Source organism: Polyodon spathula, chromosome 19 (assembly GCF_017654505.1).
Source record: "Polyodon spathula isolate WHYD16114869_AA chromosome 19, ASM1765450v1, whole genome shotgun sequence".
Lineage (NCBI taxonomy): Eukaryota > Metazoa > Chordata > Actinopteri > Acipenseriformes > Polyodontidae > Polyodon > Polyodon spathula.
In genome coordinates this window covers 22,300,684-22,325,278 of record NC_054552.1, presented here as the reverse complement: position 1 = coordinate 22,325,278, position 24,595 = coordinate 22,300,684, and the positions used below count along the sequence as shown (strand labels likewise).

The 24,595-nt window shown below is 38.1% G+C and overlaps 2 protein-coding genes across 4 annotated transcripts in view; both read right to left on the bottom strand.

Annotated features, from left to right (window-relative positions):
* Window positions 1–5,126, bottom strand: part of LOC121294590 (zinc finger protein 609-like) — a 74,015-nt gene extending 68,889 nt beyond the window's left edge. For both annotated transcript variants that reach the window (XM_041218437.1, XM_041218439.1), the window contains exon 1: window positions 4,714–5,126. The gene's annotated coding sequence lies outside the window, so the exon portion shown is untranslated. The remainder of the gene's footprint in view (window positions 1–4,713) is intronic.
* A 5,023-nt stretch (window positions 5,127–10,149) lies between these two features.
* Window positions 10,150–24,595, bottom strand: part of trip4 (thyroid hormone receptor interactor 4) — a 40,308-nt gene continuing 25,862 nt past the window's right edge. Inside the window, exons 12-14 of one of the 2 annotated variants that reach the window (XM_041219179.1) lie at window positions 23,694–23,796; window positions 23,391–23,442; window positions 10,150–10,724 (exon numbers count right to left, since the gene is read on the bottom strand). In XM_041219179.1, the coding sequence (XP_041075113.1) occupies window positions 23,432–23,442; window positions 23,694–23,796 (114 nt within the window). In that variant the 3' untranslated portion in view covers window positions 10,150–10,724; window positions 23,391–23,431. The remainder of the gene's footprint in view (window positions 10,725–23,390; window positions 23,443–23,693; window positions 23,797–24,595) is intronic. The other variant, XM_041219178.1, reaches the window with a different exon arrangement.

Below are 24,595 nucleotides of genomic sequence, written 5' to 3'. Positions count from 1 at the left end.
ACAAGGCTTAAAACAATCAATCAAAACCTTTATTTATCCAGATGAGTCAACAGCGAACAAATTCTCATTTACAATGATGACCTAAACGGTCAAATAATACTATATTTTTTTTTCTGAAAAAGCACTCCTGTTACCATCCCCCACTCACTGCCCTCTTTCCAGACAAGAAAAAGGAAAGAGCAGCTTTCCCTGTAGATAGTTTCATATCCTTTTGGCCGCATTATATTCCTGTCAACTGGGCCATTAAGCACTCCTGTAAGATGCAGCCGTCATTACTTTGTCAGTAATTGACATCCACAACCACAGTCTAGATAATTGACAGTGATGTCAGCTGACACTTAGAGAACAGAAGGTTGATTATCTGCATGGAAAGACTGCTGCTTACTAGAGTGCATTGCGTAAAATAGCTTTGCATTTTTTAGGTTCTATTTTGGACTGTTTCAAGACTCTACAGTCCTGTTGGCATCTATCGTAGATATGGGCTCTACTACATGGAACCCGACTGGCCTGGACTATCGCAAGGTTTACATTGTACAATACAATTTGCCTTTACTGTAGTTCAGCATTTCAGGTAGTTTAGATCTATATGCAAAACAAAAACGACACAAATAACATTCATTCTGCTCAGCAACTCATTGAAACAAATCAATTCCCACAAGCATTTGACATGCTTTAACATAACAGTAAATCCCTACTGTACTTTTCTACGGCTGATTATCTCTGCAGCCACTTCGGCAGGTAATATAACACCTCTGAGGTCTCTACATAGCCCTTGATAATTCACCTGCTATGGTATTTACAGTAGCTGACAGGAGAGGGGTAGAGGGAGAAGCAGCACAGATTAAAAAGCTCATCCACTAACAAGGAGACTATGCTTTATACTTCATGTGTTCCAACTTCCAAAGCGTTTATTTTTTTATTTCAACAGCTTGCGTGTCCTCGGTATCCCTGTGTTACGCAATGTGTAGCATGTACCCTTCTGGTTGTAACTAATCCTGCTTGAGCCCAAGAAAAGATAGGGCTCATGTTGTGCAGACAGCAAGGAGTCACGTGACATTCTCCAGGCACTACCTGAGAGTTCAGGGGGAGGTCAAGAGGGCAGAATGACAACAAAATAACAGGCCACACATTTACATAGTAGGAAAGGTAGCAATCACACTTTGTTGACTCACTTTAAAAACATTTCTGCTTGCTAAATGCAGGTAAATCAGTATCATTATGATTATACTTTAAAATAAGTGTGTACTGTGCTCCTTTGCTATTTCAACATTTGACTGGGAATATCGTCCTATGTTTTCCCTGCTTTTAGCATTCAATATTTCCTGTTTTTTTTATGTGCACGTCAGGTAGGGAAATAAAGAGGTATCTCTGTATATTTCACATGGCATGTTCCAGTTGCAGTAGTAGTATTAAACATAATTTTAATTCACAAGATAAGTGCCTTTGAAGAAAAAAGTAAACTTGACGATAACTTGAAAATAGTGAACTTGCTAAAGTATTATAAAAGCAGTAATATTTGTGAATACATGTTAAAATCATGCATACCAACCTTCTCCTTGTGATGTCATAGCCGTGGAGATATCTTAAGACACAGTTCTCTTTACCATTTTGTTGCATGTTTTTAACTTCAAAATGACCTCAGCCATTATACAATCACAATACGGCACACCAGGGTATATGCCGTTGTGGTATATTGCCACTGCTCAGGCTGGTCACAACACAACCAAGGCACTGAGACATCCCACAACACACACCCCTTGCTGTGCCACATTGCTTAATTATCACTTCTGTGCCATCCTCTCTGGAACACTGTTGGAGGGAGGCTAGTGATAAGGTAGCTGTGGTTTAAACATTCTAAATCTGCAGAGTTGCTTTGAAAGTTTTTTGTTTTTTTTAAATATTTTAAAAATAAAAACAAGACTGACATGAATTTTCAACACAGAAAGTGGTGCCAATAATAAGATGCCAGAACATTTCTGAAGCCTTGGTCAAGCTTTTTCTAAGGAATTCTGTAACTTCTGTTACTACTACCCCCCCCCATCCCCCCCCCATCCTACAGGGAGTAAACAGCTGGGTTCTAAGAGGAAGCTAACACTGTCTAAAAGGGATGCCTCTGTTAGAAAAACAAACTGACCTGGAAGGATAGCCCAGAGCACCCAAGGTTTCCTTCCAAGCAAAGTCCCTGGAGCTGCACTCTGCGATTCAATCATAGGAGCCTCACACAATTACAACAGTATCTGCATTGACATTTCCTACAAGTGCCCAATCACTGCATCACGATTCTATAAGGCCCGCGGTGATCACATTAAATTGTGTGAAACAAGTAGGTATCGCATCCGAAACGTGTGAATTCTCAAACCCACGTTTTCACAGTGGACTTTAATACTGTATTGAATGTGTAACTGAGTCCGAATTTTTGCTGCTGTTTCAATTCACTAGAACTAACTAAATCTTACCTCTGACAGGAGGTTTGCTACTTCTAAAAAGGACAAGTACATTTTTCCATTTTTTTCTGCTTTATGTCTTTCCAATTCTTAATCTCCTATGGATGCAAATAGGTCATGACTGGTTCATTTTCTTTTTTTCTTTTATTTAAATTAGTTCTCTTTGAAAAAATACTGAATCAATAAGACTTAACATACATTCAGTAAAACTCCATAACAATAACAGTAATGGTATTATATTACTGAAACACCTCATACTGCAGAAGTCTTTGTTTCTCTATGGGGGTCATTCATTGACATTAAGATTTGTATCTATTTTCTGAGGGGGTCTAGCCACCACTCACTCATGCTGACTCCTGAAGCAACCAATCAGTAGAGGAATTATTTATAAAACAACATCCTACCCCAAAATAAGTCAAGACAACAAATATGACTCTTTAATTGCAAACTATCTTGACAATGGGACGCTTCCTGAACACAGACTGGACTCATTAATAATCTGCTGAATTGCACTGCCAGACCAGATATACCAGCATTGAATCTAACTGCAGTCATCTTCAATTAGGCATAACAAAACTGAACGTCCACGAGCTTAGGAAAATAATCCTATTATAATATATATATATATATATATATATATATATATATATATATATATATATATATATATATATAATATATATAATATATATATATATATATATATATATATATATATATATATATATATATATATCTATATATTTTTTTGCGATTGAAACTAGACTATGGTGGAAATATGTTGTTTACATCGGTTTGTGGACAGCCAATATAAAATGTACAGCTGCACTTTAATTCAGTTTATTGGTGATCAATGAACCAGAAATGCTACAGACTACCTAGTCGTTTCAATTTAACGTATGTAAAAAAGAAGCATACAGATTTTTTTTTCATTTATTTTTTTAATCAACCGTATTGGAAGTCGTTTCCTAAAATGGCAGTTAAATTACCGCTATCAGAGCGATGGAAGCCAGCCAGTCTAGTCAGTGTTAATTACTGAGGTTTCTGGGAAAGTCCTACATAAGAACATAAGAAAGTTTACAAACGAGAGGGGGCCATGTATGCCAATTTAAAACTATAGCATATAGTTTGTGTAAAAATCAGTCCCAAACCAACGCATCTAGAAAAAAATTGTAAAAATCACGTTATGTTATCGAATCACACCATCTGATGTCTTCCTCTTTTTAAAACTAAGGAATTTCTATTTCACAACAAAAAAGGAAAATCTGAAAATCTTTGAAATCATGTGATAGTTGGCCAATGAGATTTGAATATTGCGTGAAGATGCATGAGGCTCCAATCCCAACTCCATATTTCCACACATGGCAAGTCTTGGAAACGTTCTCTAAAAAGGGAACTATAAAATTCAATGTGCACAGCAGCATTTCAAAATAGCAATCGATACAAAACCAGCGAGGTTAAACACGACGCGCAGGCCCAAAACAAATGTAATCTGCACATTTCCAGCGCACGCATAAAACGCGTTTAGTGTGTTTTCATCTGCCTCTGCCAAAAAAATTAAAAGACAGTCAAGACCAACGAATTGTTAATAAAAAAGAATGACCGCGGTTTTTTTTTCCCTGACAAAGAGCATGTGGACGAGTTAGTAAATTTTAAAATAAATAAATAAATATATATCACAGACAAATTAAAACGGCCAACGTGGTCACATGGTGCTAGATACAACTTTCCACAACGGAATATCCTACTGTAAAATAAAAACGGATTAACTCGCATTAGGACCTTAATAGAACAAGCAGCAACTGAGTTGATGTCATTCAGGACAGTAAAACGCAAAGCCCCTGCGAAGTACTGTATCAATAACATGCAGCGTCGGAGGTTACACACGTGTAAATAATTAAACCTTGACCAACAGTAACACCAATCTATACCATTTTCTACGTTTTTTTTGTTTTGTTTTTTAGGTATGTGCGTTACATATCTGGTTACTGCATTGCCATTTTTAAAATCAGTGTCCAAACCGAACATGCAATTATTATACATTATTCCACATTTGAGCGAAATAATAATAACAATACAGCGGTGGCTCAAACGTAAATGTGTTTTTATTAAACAGGGAAACACAATCAAATCAACAAAGATTGAACTGAATCTGGTCTTCTGGGTTAGGGTTCAAATGTACAGCAGTCTCCCAGACAAAGGACTTTTTTGCAAAGCATGCAATTGTAAACATTCACAGGCAGAAAAAACGTCTGAAATTACAACTTACCCCACATCCGACCCCGATCCACCATATAATATTTAAGTGCACTCCATAGATCCTGGAAGTTTTGAAAAATGGGCTAAAACGAGCCAAAAATACTTAAAATGAAACCCCAAAGAAATCCAACAGTAGGGAATTGATGGAAAGGCCAGCTTACTGGACTGCAGCCATCGCACGTTGAGATCCTGTTCAAAATTGAAAGATACCGGCTAAAATGAGTATTTTAGGTTGAATTTCGGCCCCGGTTTGAGATCAACATCTGCTCCGTCTCCCCGGTATACAATCCAATTTTCAACCGGTTTCGACTCCAGTTTTAATCCCTGATTTGATTTCGTTGAATCTATACCATATCTTGACGGCAGTTTGTATATTTCAATGCTGGGAGATTGATACAATGTAAGCAACACAGAGGACGAACGGACAGCAAACCCGGACTGGATCCTCTAGGATTGAACCGTCAACAGAGAGAGAGAGAGTATGAAGAAATAACCGGAACCGGATTTCATCGTGAGGAAACGGAACAAATTACATGTACTACAATGGCACACAATTTACTGAGAATGAGCGCTGCGTTTTTATTAATATTTAATTTAAGACCAATACTTACCAAACAGCTTAATATATGAAGTCATATTGGCTATATCACAGACATTTTTTGCACTATATACGTGTCTGTATGCAAAAGTAAACACAGTGCAGTAAACTTGTGTTCCTATTTATATGTTACTATTTACACAGTTAAACTAAATGCTAGCATAGTTCGTCCAAATTATAATGCGTTTTTACGAAAATTAAGAACGAAAGGGGACTTACCGATATATGTACCTATCTCATACTGTGATGAAGTTAAGCATTTAAGTAAACTTCTTTTATTCATGATTTATTTAAAACGTTTTGCGGGGTCAACAAGGTTCCAGATTCGAGCAGTGATCGGTTCAAACGGTTGCGTTCCAGATTCTATATTGCAGAATCCCCATTAATGCTTCTGTCTATTCAAAGTTGCCAGTACACAGGGTCTGCTGATACAGCTGGTTTCAACAACAGTAAACTATGCGTCTTAAAATAAAAATACATACCGTAAATAAAGATAATATAGATAGCCAAAAAATAACGATATCGCATTTATTTTCATAGTTTATATAAACAAAAAACTAATTATGTTTATGCAATATTTTTTTTCTCGCTAGCAAAAGGTTACAATGGAATATACACGTGCTCCAAATTAAATTTGCACATTTGATAGTGTGAAAAATACAAAACTGCAAACAGTTTTATTTTACATTCGCAAAACCCAGATTTTCTATAAAATGCTTAAACAGGAACCCATATTTTCTATAAAATGCTTAAAAAGAACTTGACGGTAGATTTTTTAAAAAAATATATGCTATTGGTGTCTAAAGTCATCACTGTCAGTGTCTTCCAGTTTATTTTAGTTACAAGGCGTCGAGAAGCTAGGGAGAGCACGTTGATGGTACACACACCCTTATTATAACGTTGCCTCTGGGATCTAGGCATCTGATGTCTACATTCCCTTAGGAGTTTCCAAGCTAACAGTCTCATTAGCAGCCATGCCCAGATCCTGTTAAATAGGCCATTGAGTGAGTGCCTTTGCATCAGACTCATGCCTCCTAACCCATTTTGATTTAAAGGGTACATGAGGACCTTTTTATCTTATTGTGTTACATGTTCCCATGGCTTCCCATGTACCCGCATATGTAACAGAGATGGATTTACTAGTGAGCAGGAGGATGATGGGAAATGTAGTTCTGACCGCTCCATGCACTTACATGGGAAACCATTTTGAGGCATGGAATGCAATTTAAACATTTAAAAAAGTGGTCAAAATGTAAAAAAAATAAAATAAAACAGTATACACACCTTATGTAAACAGTTGTAGCAACATATTGGGAACACAATAAAATAAAAAAGGTCCTTATGTACCTTTTTAAGATGAATTTCCAGGACAAGGCTAACGTGATCAAATGGCTAAGCCCTCCAACTGTGGACCCCCAAAGCTATGCAGTCTTACATGAGTATCCCTCCTGGATATTGGTCCCTAACTGGGCAAGACCCTGTGGACGGTCAGCATGGGCGTTGTCTATCTGATACAGATAGCGCTCAGTGGTAGCACCGCAGAAGATCCATCCGCCTGATAGAACTTGGTTTAGTTCCACTCCTTACATCATGCCCATTTGCAGACCAACATTAAAGAGCAGATTCAAAATGCATTATCTTATGGTGTTTACTGTCATTCTACGTGGTTCCTATTGCTACACAAATATGGTCTGGTTTTTATTGTGATAAGTCAGTGTTAAGATGCTTTTGCCTGAGTCCAGGAGCTGCTCTTCAGTTCTTGTAGCTGCCCTAGACCTATGTAAGAAAGGTAACACCCTGTGACTATGGAAGATCAAGTGCCATCTATTGATCAGCTACCCTGGATCAAGTCTCCTTTTGTTTTGCTGTCAATGCACCGCTGTGCATCAGATTATGTTGGAGCTTCTTAATATAAAGACACTATGGCTGATCTGGCTTATTGGGACAGTAATCTGAAAATGTAATTGGAATCTCTTAAGAATATCTAATGAAAACAGGACTCTCTAATAACTGTGGACTATGTAAGCCTACAGTATTATGCTGTTGAAATAATTTACAAACACAGAAATATACTGCAACTTCAATATTAGGAATACTATAAGATTTATAGTGGGGTGCAATCTCTAAAGCATTTATCTGTATTATTTTCATTCTGGGTTTTTTCAATTTGAACAGAGTGTACTTCTGGGATTCCTTTAACCTAAGGCTCAGCTGCTCCAACCAACTGACCTCTAGATTTGTGTTTTTTCCCCCAGCTATTTTTAAAACTCATTTCACTTAGGCATGCTTTTCTCAAGGCCATCACTAGCGAAAATAACAAGCGCCACATAAATAGAATGGATAATAAGATGCCCTAGCATTAGCACACTGACTGCTGTGGTACAAGTAGCTAACCCTCAGGTTTACTGGGTCAAAAAATGAATGTTGATCCCAGGGTTTTTGCAAATTTCCCATGTGAAAAAAAAGTATAATCTTAATAAGGTATGCTTATTAAGAATCTCCAAAACTAAATCAACTTTTGTGCACATCACACAGTGCCACTGATGAAGAAATGCTGTAACTGGATCAGGGCAGTGAGTTTCAAAGACTTCACAAGAGTAGCTCGAAGTTCCTTTGTTCTGCTTGTGGTGTTCTGTTCAAGCTTTCCTTCACTGCACATGCACAAATATCACTGTTTGTAGTAGTTATTGAGACAGTATTCGGACAAGTTATTGTGATTTATGCATAAACAGGTCCCTAAATTCAAATTATTCTTAGTAATAAGAATAACCACCCCTTACGGTTTCATTTTATGAAGGTTTTCTTTGTAATTTGTTGGTTTTTAGTAACATGAATCTTGTGACCTCACTGAAAAGCAATCTGGAACTCTCTGAAAATAAATACTCACACTGGCAATTAATTAATTAACAGCAAGAGATCTCCTGACATTATTACACAAAATTAGGTAGTTTGTTTGTTGTTTGTGTCACAACAGAGGCAGCCTCAGTTGTTTACTTTTACTGAATGTGGTGCTCAAGGGATTTTCTGTCTGTTGCCTGGCAACAGAAATATGATAATGCTGGAGTTGACATGGCAGAAGGAAGCATCTTCGTAACACACTGACAACAGGTACAGCACTGCCTGGGAAAGCAATATTAATGAGATTATTTTCAAACACAGCAAGAGCTAGCAACAAAATGTCTTTATACAATCTGATTAATGCATTCATACACAGCAGCAAGTCAGCATTAAAACCTGATTATAAAAAGCCCCATCTCCATTTCTAAGGTAGTGATGTTTCTTAAGTATATTCAATACACTTTGAGGCAGATGGACCACAGCCAAAAAGTTGGCATATTTAATATCACAGTCGTTTTAATGTATGATTCAAAAGGTTCAAGTTTTTATTAGCCTATACCTAGTGCATTAACAAACACCATTCATTTCTTAAAAGAGGAAATAGCTTCCATTTTTGTGTGTTCCTTTTTATTTTTATTTTAATATTTAAAAAAAACAAAAAAAAAAAAAAAAACAGGTTGTTCCAATCTTATTTTTATTTTAAAACTTTTGTCAACAGTAGTCTTCAATTTGTCTTTTCAGTTTTTTTCAGGTTGGATTTTTTCATACCGCAGTATCAAAGTGATTCACTATAAGATATACCACTGGTTTCACAGATCCAGACTAGCACTAGCCTTTAATTTAAACGTTGTCACTTTTATAATTAAAGATACATTAAGCTTTTTTTGTATAAAAATGTAGATGATTTGTACCAGTTCTATTGAATATACTACTGTATGTAAACAGTGTTTTCTGTCACAGCACACCTTCTATCTAATAAAACGCACCTGCACTGTGCTTAAATGAAATGTGCATTAGGGCCAGTGTAAGTGTCGGGCAGGCTTAGCTTTGGCCATTCTTCAGACCCAAGTAGAAATTTCTGACAAAGCTATCTGACTTATTACACAACTCCTCTGCAGAAGTCCTTTTAACCACTGCGGAAGAATCAGTTGGAACTGCAGCAGCGTTTTCATTGTTCAGTGCAGTAACAGTGTCTTTATTTACACATGCAGTGTAGATGGATGGATCAACAGCAGTCATCAACTGTATTTGTTTGTCTGTTACTGTACTGATATGCAATTACTACACATTTTGTTTTTAAGGTGTTCTACCTAAGCTTTAATTCTTATTAATACAATTTTCTCAAAGTGCCCAGTCATCTGATGGCGTTTTGTTTCAGCTGAAGCTACTCACAGTGATGTACATCAGTGTTCTGTGCATTGCAGAGATAATAGTTTGAAGAGTAAGTAGCTGTTCCAGGATGTTTGCACTCATTCTGAGTGCTTATCGATTCTGTTGCTCCAATATTGAGCTATTGTCAGTATTTTTTTAAAGCTGTTTTTACCTGGCTTTGAGCTTGTCTGAAGAATCCTAAACGCTGGGGTTAGCAGCCTTCCTCATTCCTTTCAAACGTAACCTTTGAACTCTGCTAGCCTCACCTACTCTACATATGCAGACAGAGAGAGTAGCAGGAGTTAGCAGAGTTGAGAAGTCACATGATTAGAAAGGCACAGAGTACTACAGACAAGCTCAGCCCAGGTAACGGCAGATTTAAAGGAAGAATTAGAATACTTTAATATTGGACCATCAGAATTCAGAAACACTCAGAATGCAGAACACCATCAAATAATAGGGCCAATGTAGAAAAGCAATTCCGGTGATATTTCAATGTTATTGTTTAAGACTCTCCCTCCCGTCTGGCACATATTATGCATGCCTGGTGCAGTCTATGTGAGGTGGGGACCAGTACCTGTGAATAATGAATGTTACAACTGAGCAGACATTGGAAAAAAACAACAGAAAGACCTGTAGTTGAATAAATTGCTTGTTTATTGTGTGTTTTTGTTGCCATACCAAAGTCTTTCCCCATTGAAATCCTGCTGTGGTTTGCTATTCTGTAGCGTGGACAATTTGACTATTCAAATGATAAGCAGAACATTTTTAATGCTTCCTCCCTTGAAACTCAAAAAAAGATTAGAAATATACACTGCCAACAGCTTCATAGAGTTTTTTTTTTTTTTTTTTATTTAGTGCGCCCAATTATTTTATCCATGATTTTCTCCCCAATTTTACAATGCCCAACAGGACATTAGACAAAGGTCAAAAGATGGCCAAAGCAGTAAATGTTTTTGTATAGCTTATTACTGCCTTCACTTACAGAACAAACACAGCAATCAGACTTAGTATATATGTTTCTATGTATCAATGCAAAAAAGAAGGAGAATTATCCAATAATTTGTATTCATTTTGTTTCCTTCTGACTGCAAAAAGTATAAGGGGGAAAGAGAGAGGCAATGACGGGACTGGTTTTCTTTTCTTTCACACAGCTTGTGTCTGTCGCATTAGTCCCTTTCTGGCTCCTTGATGGTAATGGTGCTCCAGTTTCCCTGTGAAAAGAAACACATTTAAAGCTGTAGAGTCCAATCTTTATATCACCTGAAAGAAATGCACAACCCAGTCTCTACACATTCCACATATAGGGAGACTGCTACTGCTATCCCCTGTGTCACTGTTAGCAAACAGACATGCGCCAGTGTGACAGAAATACAATAAACCTTGGTTGTAAATCTCTCTCCCGACCTGTGAGGGTACTAAGCGAAGACAGAGTTTTTTTGGACGGGCTGCCTTGACAGTTCTTTCCCTGGGTTGGGAAGTCGGTCAGTCTGGAGAAAGGCGAGACTCCATTGCAAGAACGTATTGACCTGGAAGGCAAACAATGTAGCAGCCGTAGACTGTAAAGGCAGCTGCATTTGTTTACCAAGGGGTCATGCGTGACAGCATATAAGGGGGCAGGAGAATTGTAATCTGTTCTTCGCATTGGTTTGTAATGAGTTGTAGCCAGAAGGACAGTAAAAGTGTGTTGTTATTGAAAACAGTGAGTGTTGTTTGTTTTTAACTGTCTTGTCTTGCACGTTACCATACAGTTAACAGAGTTCCAGAGCTGTCGCCAGGGGCCAGAATGAAATCAGACAACACAGCACCTTTGTCACAGATAAAACTGTATTTGCACCACTAGCACTAATTCACGTACTAACAGACTTGTGTATGTGTTTTGTGTGGGTGTATAATAAAAACAGGATTATTATTTGTGGGGAAACACAGGGATTATAAATTAAGTAATACACACCGCTGTATTACTCACCTCCACTATTATTTACTGTTTGTTTTGCCGTCAGGCACTGGACTTAAAAATAAATAAAACAAACCTATTCACCTGGATTATAATTGTCTGTCTGTTTAATCACCTGTATCTGCACATAATCAACCTTTTTGCCACAGCTTGTTGTTACTAGCAGCAGCAGGAGATGGGGCGATTTCTCTGGCTCTGCTTTTTTTTTATCCCAAGCTCTGCACTTTTAATTTTCATCCCCGGCAGGAAGAAATTCTGCTGGAAAATGTCATTTATACAGATAATACTGAGCATGCTTAATCTCGTGCAGCGCACTGCCTAGCTCGTTCTCAGCATCTCTTTACACAGGCTTCCTTACTGTTTTGTAGTTTGTGTATTGTATCCCTCCCACTGGAAATTTGACAAGCCGCTCCCTGAGGAGAATATGTCCGAAATCTCCCAGCTCTGTTATACATGTAGCTCGGGGAACATTTAAAAATGGGTCTCTCCTCTCCTCACCTTTTTGTACCTATGTTATGATGGAATGTCTTTTTATCTGGAATCAGAAAGTACAGACAAAGGCCAAACAACAAGTGTTCTCTAACAATATATTTAAATAAATATTACTAAATATTTGAGCAACAGAATTCATTAAACTGTAATATATAATGCAAAAAAAACAAAAAATCATAAATGAATCTATGTATTTATCACATTTTATAACTGCAGATATACACAACATCACTGTTCAGATCAATTATTTCATATTCTGATGATCTCTGTTAAGTTCCCTCAGTCTCAGTACATTCAAACATGCTCCTGGTCTTTCTCAATGAGATCTTATCTAGGGGCTCTGCTAGATAAGGTGTGTGGAGAGGCCTGGGGCTGTCTAATCCAATACACACCTCTCCCCTCTCGTCTCAGAGTGCACACTGTCCTTGTCTGGGTTCCTCTCCAGTCTAACCTTCCTGACTAAACAGACTACAGGTAATCAACTATGAAGGGTGAAGATTAGTTAATTAGCTATTGGTAATAAAGGCCTGGTGGTGTGAGACACGGAAAAAACCCACAAAGCAAACGGATCTTAGTTATTCCTGATCAGATGTCTGGAATGTGTGAGCTGTGATGCCTGTGATCAAGCCTCACAGCTTCTTTGTATGTATTTATCACGGTGTTGGAGTGTAGCAGGGACGTGGCTTTCATCTCTGGAGACTGCTGTACAAACTGGCTGCCCAGCATCCACAGCATTAACAATTCAACAAGACGCATTTGCTTTCTTTTGTGACTTTCTCGTGTGTTTCAAAGGATCAGGTTGTGATGGCACTTATTAGAAGCCATCCAGTCTGAAATGGGTTTATATGTTTATTTGGTGCCAGATCTAATTCTTGTACTATTTCAATCACTAGGTTGAAACAAGGCATTGTGCTCTTAACTTATTGCTATTTATTATTATTATTATTATTATTATTATTATTATTATTCCTTGTAGAATTACTGAGTTTTGTCCATATGGAACTAAGGAATCATTTAATGGAAGTTTAAATCAGAAATGCTAAATTGCATCTCCATTAGGGGAACCTCTCACCTATTTTGATGAAAACTAACCAACCAAGGACAAAAATAAGTATTAATGCATTCATATTATAAAAGGGGGAGGGACATGTAATATTTGGATATCATCGTAACTTGTTCATCTAGCTAGTACAGTATCTTTATTGGAACTATACAGTAAAATGAGATTTAAGACCTTTTTTTTTTTAATAAGCTTACTACTTGCACATTACTGTTTCATGAACCTAGTTCTAACAACAGAAACCACAAGTGCACAAAAATGATTCTAGGATGTTTTTTATTGACAATGCTAGATCATCGGATAAACAGCTCCAATTTTGCCTGAAACTGTGCTCCTTTGTAGCAGCCCTGCAAAGCCTGGGGAATTCTGCTGGCCAGAGCTGCAGCTTTTCAGTCAACATTCATTGACCACAGAGGATCCTTTTCCATTGGTTGCCAGTTTGTCTGGGGCTGCAGCTGAGTGGAGTTTATTATACACATCAAGAACAGGACTTGAATCCATGAATCCACAGGATTAAATGGGCTGGTAGGCAAGAACTGCTGACACTGAATTTCACTACTTGAGTAGAAACCTGCCAAACTTGGCAGACAATGTCCAACAAGATTCCCACCACAGTTAATTTGATACAAAAAATACATCATTCAGAAACACCACAAGGAGCCAGCATCTCTTGCATTTTGTTGCAGGGGGACAGGGTCATGACTACACTGTGGTCTACCAGCTGTACTTAGATTAGATGTTTGGAGAGCCCCATTGAGGCCACAGGGGTGCTTTAGAAATCACCCGGATGTATGGACTGAAATAGAAAATGACATATAAAGTGAATCTATGAGTTAAATAGATTAGGATAACTGTGATAGAACATACTTGAACCAAGTTGTGCTTGAAGGCCCCCCTTTCTCATCTATCCCTTTTATGAAAGAACCTGAATGTAGTAATTCTACTGGGAGTCACCTCATAGCAGTAATGTGTCCTTCAAAGCTTTATAAAGAGCAGCAGCCCTGAAGCTTTCTAGTGATTTTATCACAACCCAGTACTTCTACTCCAGTTGAAGAACCACCATGTTGCACAGCACAGGCTTTTAACTCAAACCTGCAGGCTGAACTGCTATAAAATCTGAACTACTGTATACAGCAGTGCAGCATCCCACAGAGTTTGAAATGAAATATAGGGCTGTGTTTACTACATTATACTTCATTACATACTAGTAATTTATATGGAAGTATAGCTTTATTGGACAGAACTATAGTATTTTGTTTAAATGGAGTCCTTTTATTTTACTACACACAGAACAAGCCTTAATAGGGAAAATATATTTTGTTGAAAACCCATAACATTTATTTCAAGATATGCTGTTTTTTTTTAAGTGTGAATAACATATAATTCAACTATGCAGCCTAATTTGTAATCTGCCCTACAGCTGGGATTATAACCTACTTGTACAAGCGTGCAAAAGTGTTTTGAAATCTGATGTCTAATAATCTTTAATATACTGAATTATAAACCAATTATATCTGTTGTTAATGAATTTAAAATGGAAAAACAGATTATATATCTTATACACAAAAGCATAAACTAGTTTAGATAAAGTTGTGTCAATATGACCGGAGATATTTCAGATTAATGATCCAAACTTTGGCAGATTCAAATACTGCCAGCATTTTAAATTCTGTGTGGTAAAATGACCGTAAAATAGCAGCCTGTCAATGAGGATTTTATTTTAGCATCTCCAGCATGATTTAATGCAGTCAAACCAGGTTGCACAAACACACTGTGCGGTCCGGGAGGCTCTGTGGTAGTTCTTAAAATTTTTACTGCAGCCAAAGCCTGCAGTGACATCATTATCAGAATGAAAGGCACAGCGGGAATAAATAGGTACTGATCCACTAAGCTATACTCGAGAAGCAAGCATTGCAATGTTTGTGCACATCTTAAAGGAAAAGCCATTCCAAAAAATGCTCAATGCCCAAACATGCTCAATGGGTAACATGTCTGGTGAGTATGCAGGCCATGGAAGAACTGGGACATTTTCAGCTTCCAGGAATTGTGTACAGATCCTTGTGACAAGGGGCCGTGCATTATCATGCTAAAACATGAGGTGATGGCGGCGGATGAATGGCACAACAATGGGCCTCAGGATCTCGTCACAGTATCTCTGTGCATTCAAATTGCCATCGATAAAATGCAATTGTGTTCGTTGTCCGTAGCTTATGCCTGCCCATACCATAACCCCACCGCCACCATGGGGCACTCTGTTCACAACATTGACATCAGCAAACCGCTCGCCCACACGACGCCACACACGCTGTCTGCCATCTGCCTGGTACAGTTGAAACCGGGATTCATCCGTGAAGAGCACACTTCTTCAGCGTGCCAGTGGCCATCGAAGGTCAGCATTTGCCACCTGAAATCGGTTACGACGCCGAACTGCAGTCAGGTCAAGACCCTGGTGAGGACGATGAGCACGCAGATGAGCTTCCCTGAGACGGTTTCTGACAGTTTCTGCAGAAATTCTTCGGTTGTGCAAACCCACAATTTCATCAGCTGTCCGAGTGGCTGGTCTCAGACGACCCCGCAGGTGAAGAAGCCGGATGTGGAGGTCCTGGGCTGGCACGGTTACACGTGGTCTGCGGTTGTGAGGCCGGTTGGACGTATCGCCAAATTCTCTAAAACGACGCTGGCGGCGGCTTATGGTAGAGAAATTAACATCCAATTCTCTGGCAACATCAAAACTGCACATTTTAGAGTGGCCTTGTGTTGTCCCCAGCACAAGGTGCACCTGTGTAATGATCATGCTGTTTAATCAGCTTCTTGATATGCCACGCCTGTCTGGTGGATGGATTATCTTGGCAATGGAGAAATACTCACTAACAGGGACGTAACCAAATTTGTGCACAAAATTTGCGAGAAATAAAAGGTTTTTGTGCGTATGGAAAATTTCTGGGATGTTTTATTTCAGCTCATGAAACACAGGACCAACACTTTACATGTTGCGTTTATATTTTTGTTCAGTGTACATTACCGGTAGACATTTACCTCTTTTCAAGCTACCTATTTGAGGACTCAATTCCCCAATCCTTTATATATTATGCATGTTCACCATGTCTGAGCTGGAATGGAGTGGGGGGTTTTATTGGATTCAAGTGCACATGATTTCAAAAAGCACCGATTCCTTCGAACCCCACTGAGTTTTGCATGTAAACTCTGCACTACTTTTCAGATTTCAAACAATCATTTATAAGCACATCACTTCCTTGTGCATGTAAACATAGTAATTCACCAATATGTAATACAAGCAAGTATAAAATGTCAGTAAGTAGAATACATAGCCACAGCTGTAGATACAAAATCAGAATCATCAACATCATGAAAAAAATGGCCTACACCTACAATATGCACATGTGAAAATGTAACTGAAATGTAAATAGGCATGTACAGACAGGTGCCCGAACTGGGATACTCTCAAAAACTGTGTACTGAAGAGTGGCTATTCCCATACAAACATGTGACCTATAGCAAAGGAAGCAATTAGATATCAGCAAAGAAGCACTGGATTTTTTTTCAATCTGCATACTTGAAAAAGTACAAATCGCTAATTAAATTAGAAAACAAAATAAATAAATAAAAGGAAACAGTGAAAATGAAAAATATTGGTTAGCGCTGAATGAAGTACCACTGCTAATCTCTTAGGGAGGCTGGGGTTAACCCTTCAGTTTAGATTCCACCCCACAAGTCAGACTCAGGACGGCACTGATCACGCACTTCAGATCCATTCGCCTCCCAGACAGACAGAAGTAACAGGACTGTTAATAAAAATGGAAATCAGAACACATTATCCAAGCTTGCTTCCGGCTGCAATCAGACAAGCACACAATCAGCCAAACAGACAGACACATACTGATGGCAGAGCTCTGGGCAAGGGACCCAAAAGCAAGTTCCACAATCCACAACCAATTTCCTTAGGCTAGGATACAAGCAAGCAGTAACAATTTTTCTGATAGACATGACTGTCGCATTGTGGTTTCAAATGCTTACGGCTTTTTACTACTGAACTGCCTGTTGTCACCAAGTACATGTATGAGGAATGTCTTCACACAGTGTGAGGTGTAGCTCTGTCACTGTGAGGCAATTAAGAACTGACATCCACTCTCTGACATATATATATATATATATATATATATATATATATATATATATATATATATATATATATATATATATATACACACACACACACACACACACACACATACATACATATATATATATATATACATATATATATATATATATATATATATATATATATATATATATATATATATATATACACATATATATATATACATATACACACACACACACACACATACACATAATATACATATACACACACTGTATCCGCATCAGAATGTGGAATCATTTCAGGATTTCCAGGATTATCCAGTGGAAGAGTTCCTAAGGTTAGCAGAAACTACTGTTGTGTACAAAAGGGAAAATTTAACGCTTGACTGTACATTTGTATGTTTTTTTTTTCTCTCCCATTAATAAAAACCACCATCTTAAAAAATGAATACCTGTTATAGTGTTTGAATGAGCTGAAACTATCTGAATAATCACGATCCTCACTCAGCCTGTACCGCATAGATTTACATGTGGTCCCATTCACTTTGCAATTGGACGACTCATATAAAACAAATAAAGTCTAATTTGAGAATCACAGAAGACAGCTGTGTACCAAAGTTGGAGACACTCGCTCAAAGTCAGTTGTCTCTAACAATAATATGGTTAACTCTGACTGGATGATTTTCATAACCAAACTGGATTGAGAGAATCACAGAATACAGTTTATAGAAATATTTCAACGGGTTTCCATTTGAACACTGAAGTCACAAAACAGCAAATATGGCAGCCATATAGTTTCTGACAACCTGTTCCAACTATATCTTATGGTTGAAGGTTACAACAAATGCATCGGCAAATGGCTACATTTTATTTGGAAACTAGATCAAGAGAATCATAGAATACAGCTGCGTACCAAATGAAGATACAAGCAAAATGGCAGCTGCATTAGGTCAAATGTCAAAAGTGAACTTATCTAAAACAGTTAATGAGTTATAAAGAACGCTTTGAAATATTACTAGTAAATAGCAATTGGCCACAATGTACCACATATACACAGCATAAACACACACACACATATATATATTATATATATATATATATATATATATATATATATATATATATATATATATATATATATATATATATATATATATATATATATATATATATATAAACAGTTATGCATATTTAATACATAAATAAGTAGCACTAATGCTTAGCTGATCCTTGCTTACTGTATGACACAGATGGCCAACGCAACAAATTGATTTTTAATGATTGTTTTTTTTTTTTTGGACAACTACATATTTTCCCCACATGTATAGAAAGCTGTAAAACATTTTAAATGCTTGTGCCAAAGCCTGCAGCTGCTGCCACTGAAGACCTTTTGGATATCTTAATCCTCCTACTGGGACGTGTGGGGTTAGAAGCAAACAGTACATTTTAAGCAGCCCTGCATGGCTCCTTAAAACTCAGAAGAGCAGGGGAATTTAAAGTGCCACTGCGTATATAAAATGTGGGATTGAGAAAGATTTAACAGAAAATCACCTGTTAGCTCTTTAACATGTGCAATTTCTACAAAATAACTGTATCAAAAACTTTAGTGTGAAGGGGGTGCCATTTTGGAAAAATATAGTGGCACCAAAGATTATTCTGAAGTTTTAATATCCATATTTTTATACTAGTTATATATACTGCCTAGCCACTTTATACCTCATAGCAGGCTGGGCCACTGTTTGACCTGATATAGCCTTGACCCAACATGGCATGGGCTTCACAACGTGCTGGAAGGTGTGTTGAGGGATGTTAATCCATTCAGTCATTATTATTTCAGACCTGACTAGCCTCTAATAGTCTTTTCCCTCTGTCTGCAGCCACAGCTGTCTTGGCGACCACTTTCTCTTTGTTTTGACATTGCGCATACACTCTAATAACCAACCTACCAATATAGCTGTCCCTGCCTCTGTCATGCCTTTCAAATGCTGTTACATCAGTACCTTTCCCCATTCACGGTAGACTGTTTGCAACTGCTGCTCCCAGAGCTTTATAATAGCACAGGGATCATGTTACATCACACGCTAAACCTAATTTGCATCTCTAATTCATAACGAAATCCAATCCAGTAGGCAAGTCCTAAAAAAGTGGCCAGGCAGTGTATGTTGGGTTGCTGTAGTTCGATCGGCTGATAGTGTTGGCGAGTACTGTCCTGTCTACAGACTTTTTTTCCACCAAGCAATGAGAGTGCAAGACAATGTCAAATCTAATTGAAATACATAACGAGATAAAAATAAACAGTTTTACTGCAGGGTGTGGTGCACATGATGGATTTTAAATTCCCTCAATGCAGTCTCCTTCCTTACTCAGTTCCACTTCACTGAACACAACAGACAGCTCATCGTTAAACCAAACTAAATTACTCCCAGATTTATCACGTACGCCGCCACCTGTACCAACATCTGTATCACCATCTGAAGGGCTGTGTGACCCACAAATGGGTTTCCTGTTGTCATTCACCATGTGTAATCTATTGCTGGAGGAGGCAGAGGAATAGTTATTGCTACTAAACTCAGGAGACAGCTGAGTAATTGCTGAGGATGGCATAAATGTGATTGTGTTGAAGCTGGCTGCAGCTGTCATCTCTCCTACAGATTTGTTATATGTGTCAGCGGATGAAGTCAAACAGCCCCAGGCACAAAAACAGGAAGGCATCATTCCCATACTGAAATCTGGTTCTGACTAGCTACCGCCTCCTGCGTCACTCCAGCTACCTGCAATGATGGGTTCATCTGGTGGATTATCATGAAAACTGTCAGGTCCTGATCCTGTCATAATCTGGTTCTAGATGCATCAGATGTGTGAAAAGACGCACCTTTCTTGGGACCAAGCCTGCAAGCTGCTATTTCTCATCAGATTTAACCAGAGCAGATTTAACCAGACTGATTTATTTGGAAAGTTGCTCAAAAATGTAAGTGACTGCAGACTGCAGTTAATAAATGTATACACTGTACAGTGGAAATAAACTCCTGTGTATATATGCTGATGGAGACTGTAGATACCAAACTTCATTCTCAGAATGCCGTAATGAGTGTCCATGTACATGTACAGCTATCTTGTGTATTCAAAGGGTTATTACTGAAATGCAAGAGAAATCTAAAACAAAAAGGTACTGGTTACCAGGGTCCAGTTACAACCGGTTCCCATTAGCGTGAGCCTGCTGTATAAAACAAGAGACACTTAAAACCCAGGGTGATTGTCTGGAATAATTTATGGTTCCCCTGTATGTGTACCTGCATGTAGAACAGCTTCCAAGTGAGATTGAGTCATGAATGTGTTTCAGCTTGACTTCACAATACCCTTCAGACATGCTTTTCTAATAAACAGCAGTAAGCTGTGCAAAAAAAAAAAAAAAAAAAAACAACCTTAAAACTACAGTACAACTTCATTTCGATTCAAACCATTTTTATCTTGGATTCTCTGTTAAGAGTCTGTCTCTGGAAATTAGTGTCGAATTTAAAAGCCCAGCAGCGGGGAATTACGTTTTCTTTGTTCCTCAGATGTTTGAGATTTTCGGAGGAATTCTGAACAGTGTTCACAGGACTTCAGGTTTCAAAAAGAAGCTGTGAGGGAGGCTGTTTCATGACCTCTGTACACCAGTAACAGTGTTGGCGTCACAGTCCACTGCCAAACACCTCCCTGAGTTATCACCAGGTACCTTTATCACCGGGGACAGCCCAATAGTGACAGCCTGAGGCAAGGTACTTACAACACACCAGTCTGAAGTTGTCTTATCTTCTACACAGTAACTGAAAACATCTGCTGGTAAAATTGCCCCTTGCAGCCTCCTCGTGAATCCTGTTTATATTAAAGACCTGTATGGTATCTGTTGAAATGTAAACCATCTCCTGGCAACATGTTCAGTATCTCATTTTACTCATATTTATATGACATGTAATATGCAGTTGTCTTATTTTCTGCACAGTATTTGAAAACATTTGCAGGTAAAAATGCTCCTATTCAGGCTTTCAGGGTTTAACACCTGTAAATATCAAACTAAAACCTTAAAAACAGTGAAGTTGTTTACAAAAGTAAATAGATTTTTTCAAAATATCTCCTTTTATATTGTCAGTTTTGGATACAAAAGCCCCTGAGAGCTGGATATTTTATATTTCACAGGATTCAGGTCAGGGATACCATTTGCATAACAAATGCATCAATCATTCAAAGAAAGTTCTATTTACATAAAACAATAGCCGCTATATGTAGAGGTGACATATTCTGCAATAAGGATAGGCTCCAAATACGACCCGTTCTACACGTTCCCTAAGTGCTCAGTTAGAAATCTGTAAACAGTATGGTAACAGCCTATTTCTTGTCTTTATTCAGTAAACTCATCTCCTCACAGATGGGCTCCATGGATCTGAAAGGCTATATCTGCTGAGCAGCCTCTCAGGCGTGACATTTCCCTGTACACGTTGTTTGAGTTTGCAAACTGTCCTGGAAATGCATGCATATTAAACAATGCACGCTGACACTCAATAACTGCAGCTAATATCACTTTCATGGTTGCGGTCATCTTTTATATAGGTAAATGTGAAACCTATGAAGTGATGGCAATACATATTAGGGAAGACTATTGGAATTAGTTTGTCAGCTCTAAGTATGGAAATAACAATTTTAACAATTAGGTCGGCAGTCAATGAGATCTAAATGCAGTTTCCAGAGTGGGTGACACCTCTCACAATCATTTTACATCAAAATAGAATTGCCTGCAGATGGTGTGCCACATTCTCACAACCCCAAAAGGAAGCATTAGATTTTGAGGCAAAAGCATCCTCCCCCTTGCAATCTGCCTGCAGCTATGTGATGCTGTTAGTCTAATACAAGCAAGCTCCTGCTTCTACTTCCAGCAGCTAGAGGTTATACCTCAAATGAGAACTTCAAGCTTCATTGCAGTAGGAACTGACATAGCATCTTTGGTTTAAAACAGCCATTCTTTCAATTTGGTCAACGAATGCTTTCTTCCTGACGTGGTATTTCTCACCTGCTTAAAGCTGTGAATCACTGTGTTGTGTTCAGTTAGCACCTCTTACAAAGCCTCAGTCCCAGCATTAAGCCAAGGTGTCATAAACCTTGAATTTTCACCTCCAACTTTGCCCACAATGGACGCATTAACATAACATTCCTATATGATCTTATTGGGCTCTATTCTAACTATTATAATAAATGTTCTGCAAAGATAAAATCTAATTTGTCATGTTTTAGAGATGCTTTTTTTTTTTTAAAGTAGTATTTAACCTACAATCATGTTTATGAACATTGCCTCTTGTGCATGGAAATCAACAAACTTTAAAATATGGTTTCTGACAACAAGGACAACAAAAAAGGATATAAAGTGCATGTAACTGTCTCTTGTGCACAGAAAACAATCATCTCAATTCTGATAAGCACCTGTTTTTCATCAGGGAACGGAGACAGTAAAAATGGGTGGAATTATACTTATAAATCAGCAGGGCAGAACACAGTGCACCAGTAGCTCTAATGTCTTTCATTAACTGCTGGGAGTGAATTTAATTGGAATTTTATAGTCAGGGCCCAATGCAATTCACATTGACATGGATTTCACAGACTTTCGCTGAGCTTCTAATTTTCCTGATAAAACTGGGGATATTTTTAGGTAGTTGTTGGAAATGTCCTTGTGCAGGACACAGGGACCTGCTTTGAATCGTAATGCTATTACACTCTGTGCCTCAAGACGACAAAGTGGGAAAAGGATTAAGTGGCTTCAAATGTTATTTTAATAGTTTGGTGGAAGCAATCATCAGAGTCATTCTGGGTAGTATTCTTCCTCTGCTTTACATTTATCTGACTATTTCATGGGGTTTTCAATCACTCAGAGTGCTCCTGGCACCAATATTGAGTGAGCATAGGGTTTCTATAAATCTGCCTTTTCCTGGCTTAGCTTTCTTGGGAATACGCTCCTCCTTCATTCCTTTTCAAATGCACTCTGCTAGCTGCACCTATTCTCGTCTACACAAACGTAGAGTAGGTGGGGCTGCAGAGTTGAAATGTCACACTGTCACACGGTTTAAATGGAATGAGGAAAGCTGGTCAGTCTATAAAAGGTTCAAAGCCAGGTAAAGGCAGATTTACAGAAACATGGTAAGAACTCAGTATTGGAGCAAGGGCCACTCTGAATTATTGAAATGTAAAAAAGTAATTAAAATAATTTTTGGAGCTACTTACTCTTTAAATACTCAGAAGAACTATGCATGACTTTCACCGACTCAGAAGATACCTTGGGGGAGAACGGTAATGATTGCAGTGGGTTACTGCTTACATTTCCCAACAAATCAGATACCAGTAAATGGAATAATTTCATGAATACAAAATCTCAATTGAAAAAGTTAGGGTCTAATACTATTCATCCCCACAGGGAATAATCAAAAGATCAAGGTAGTTTGCTTTCTTGTGCAGCTTTGCATAAAACCAACAAGGCCACACCAGCAAGAATGAATCTCAATACAATAAAAAGAAAACAGAACTTACAGATTTTGTGTTTTCCTTTCACAGGAAATTTAACCACCAGCTCCTGAGGATTTGAACAGATGAAGACAAATGGAGAAGCAGACTCCTCACAGGTTTCTGGGAACTGCAGAGAAATGAAATGCTGATTAACAAACACTCTGCATTTTCTTGCTCAAACCACTTGCAGCAATAAAACATGTGTTCCTGATGATTAAGTGTTGCTGACACTGTTAGACAGAATAGATATAGACTATTGTGTAGGCTCCTATCTATATACCCTAGATTGTGATATTCCCCATGTACTGCTAAATAACGTACTAATTAAGTTTCATCACGATTGGAGAAGTGCATGTCTAGACATGTGGCCAGGAATGTAAATGTTATAGGGAAATCTATCTATTTCAGAAAATACATCTTTTTCAGTGCAAGTACAATACTACAAATACAACAACTGTACTGGTGTTTGTGATATTATGTCATTTTCTGTGCGGTAGGTTACATTATCACATTGACAGAGGAAGTGATCCGGCACCAGGAAGCAGTAGCAACTCTACAATCTGTACCTTTGTATTTGAAACATCTTATAAAACCCATCCTTTGATCATCTATTAGTAGATTAACTTTTCAGACTGAATGATCTTTAGAACTACTGAGTATGTTTCTAGTTGCTGACTGCCTCTTAACCCAGCCTCCCGTATTTCACCCCAAAATCCTGAGCCATGGTCTAGCTAGACCTAGTAGTTGTGAGTTTGGAGAACGGAAATCTGGTCCCAAAAATTGTTAGTTTGATTCATGCGCCCTTCACAAAGACAAATCTGCCAGCCTTGCTGAAGCACCCTCAGATGAGTCCAGTTTTCAGCTTTGCCCAACACCTGGTCGTCTGATGGTTAGACGGAGACCTGGAGAGGCCTACAAGCCACAGT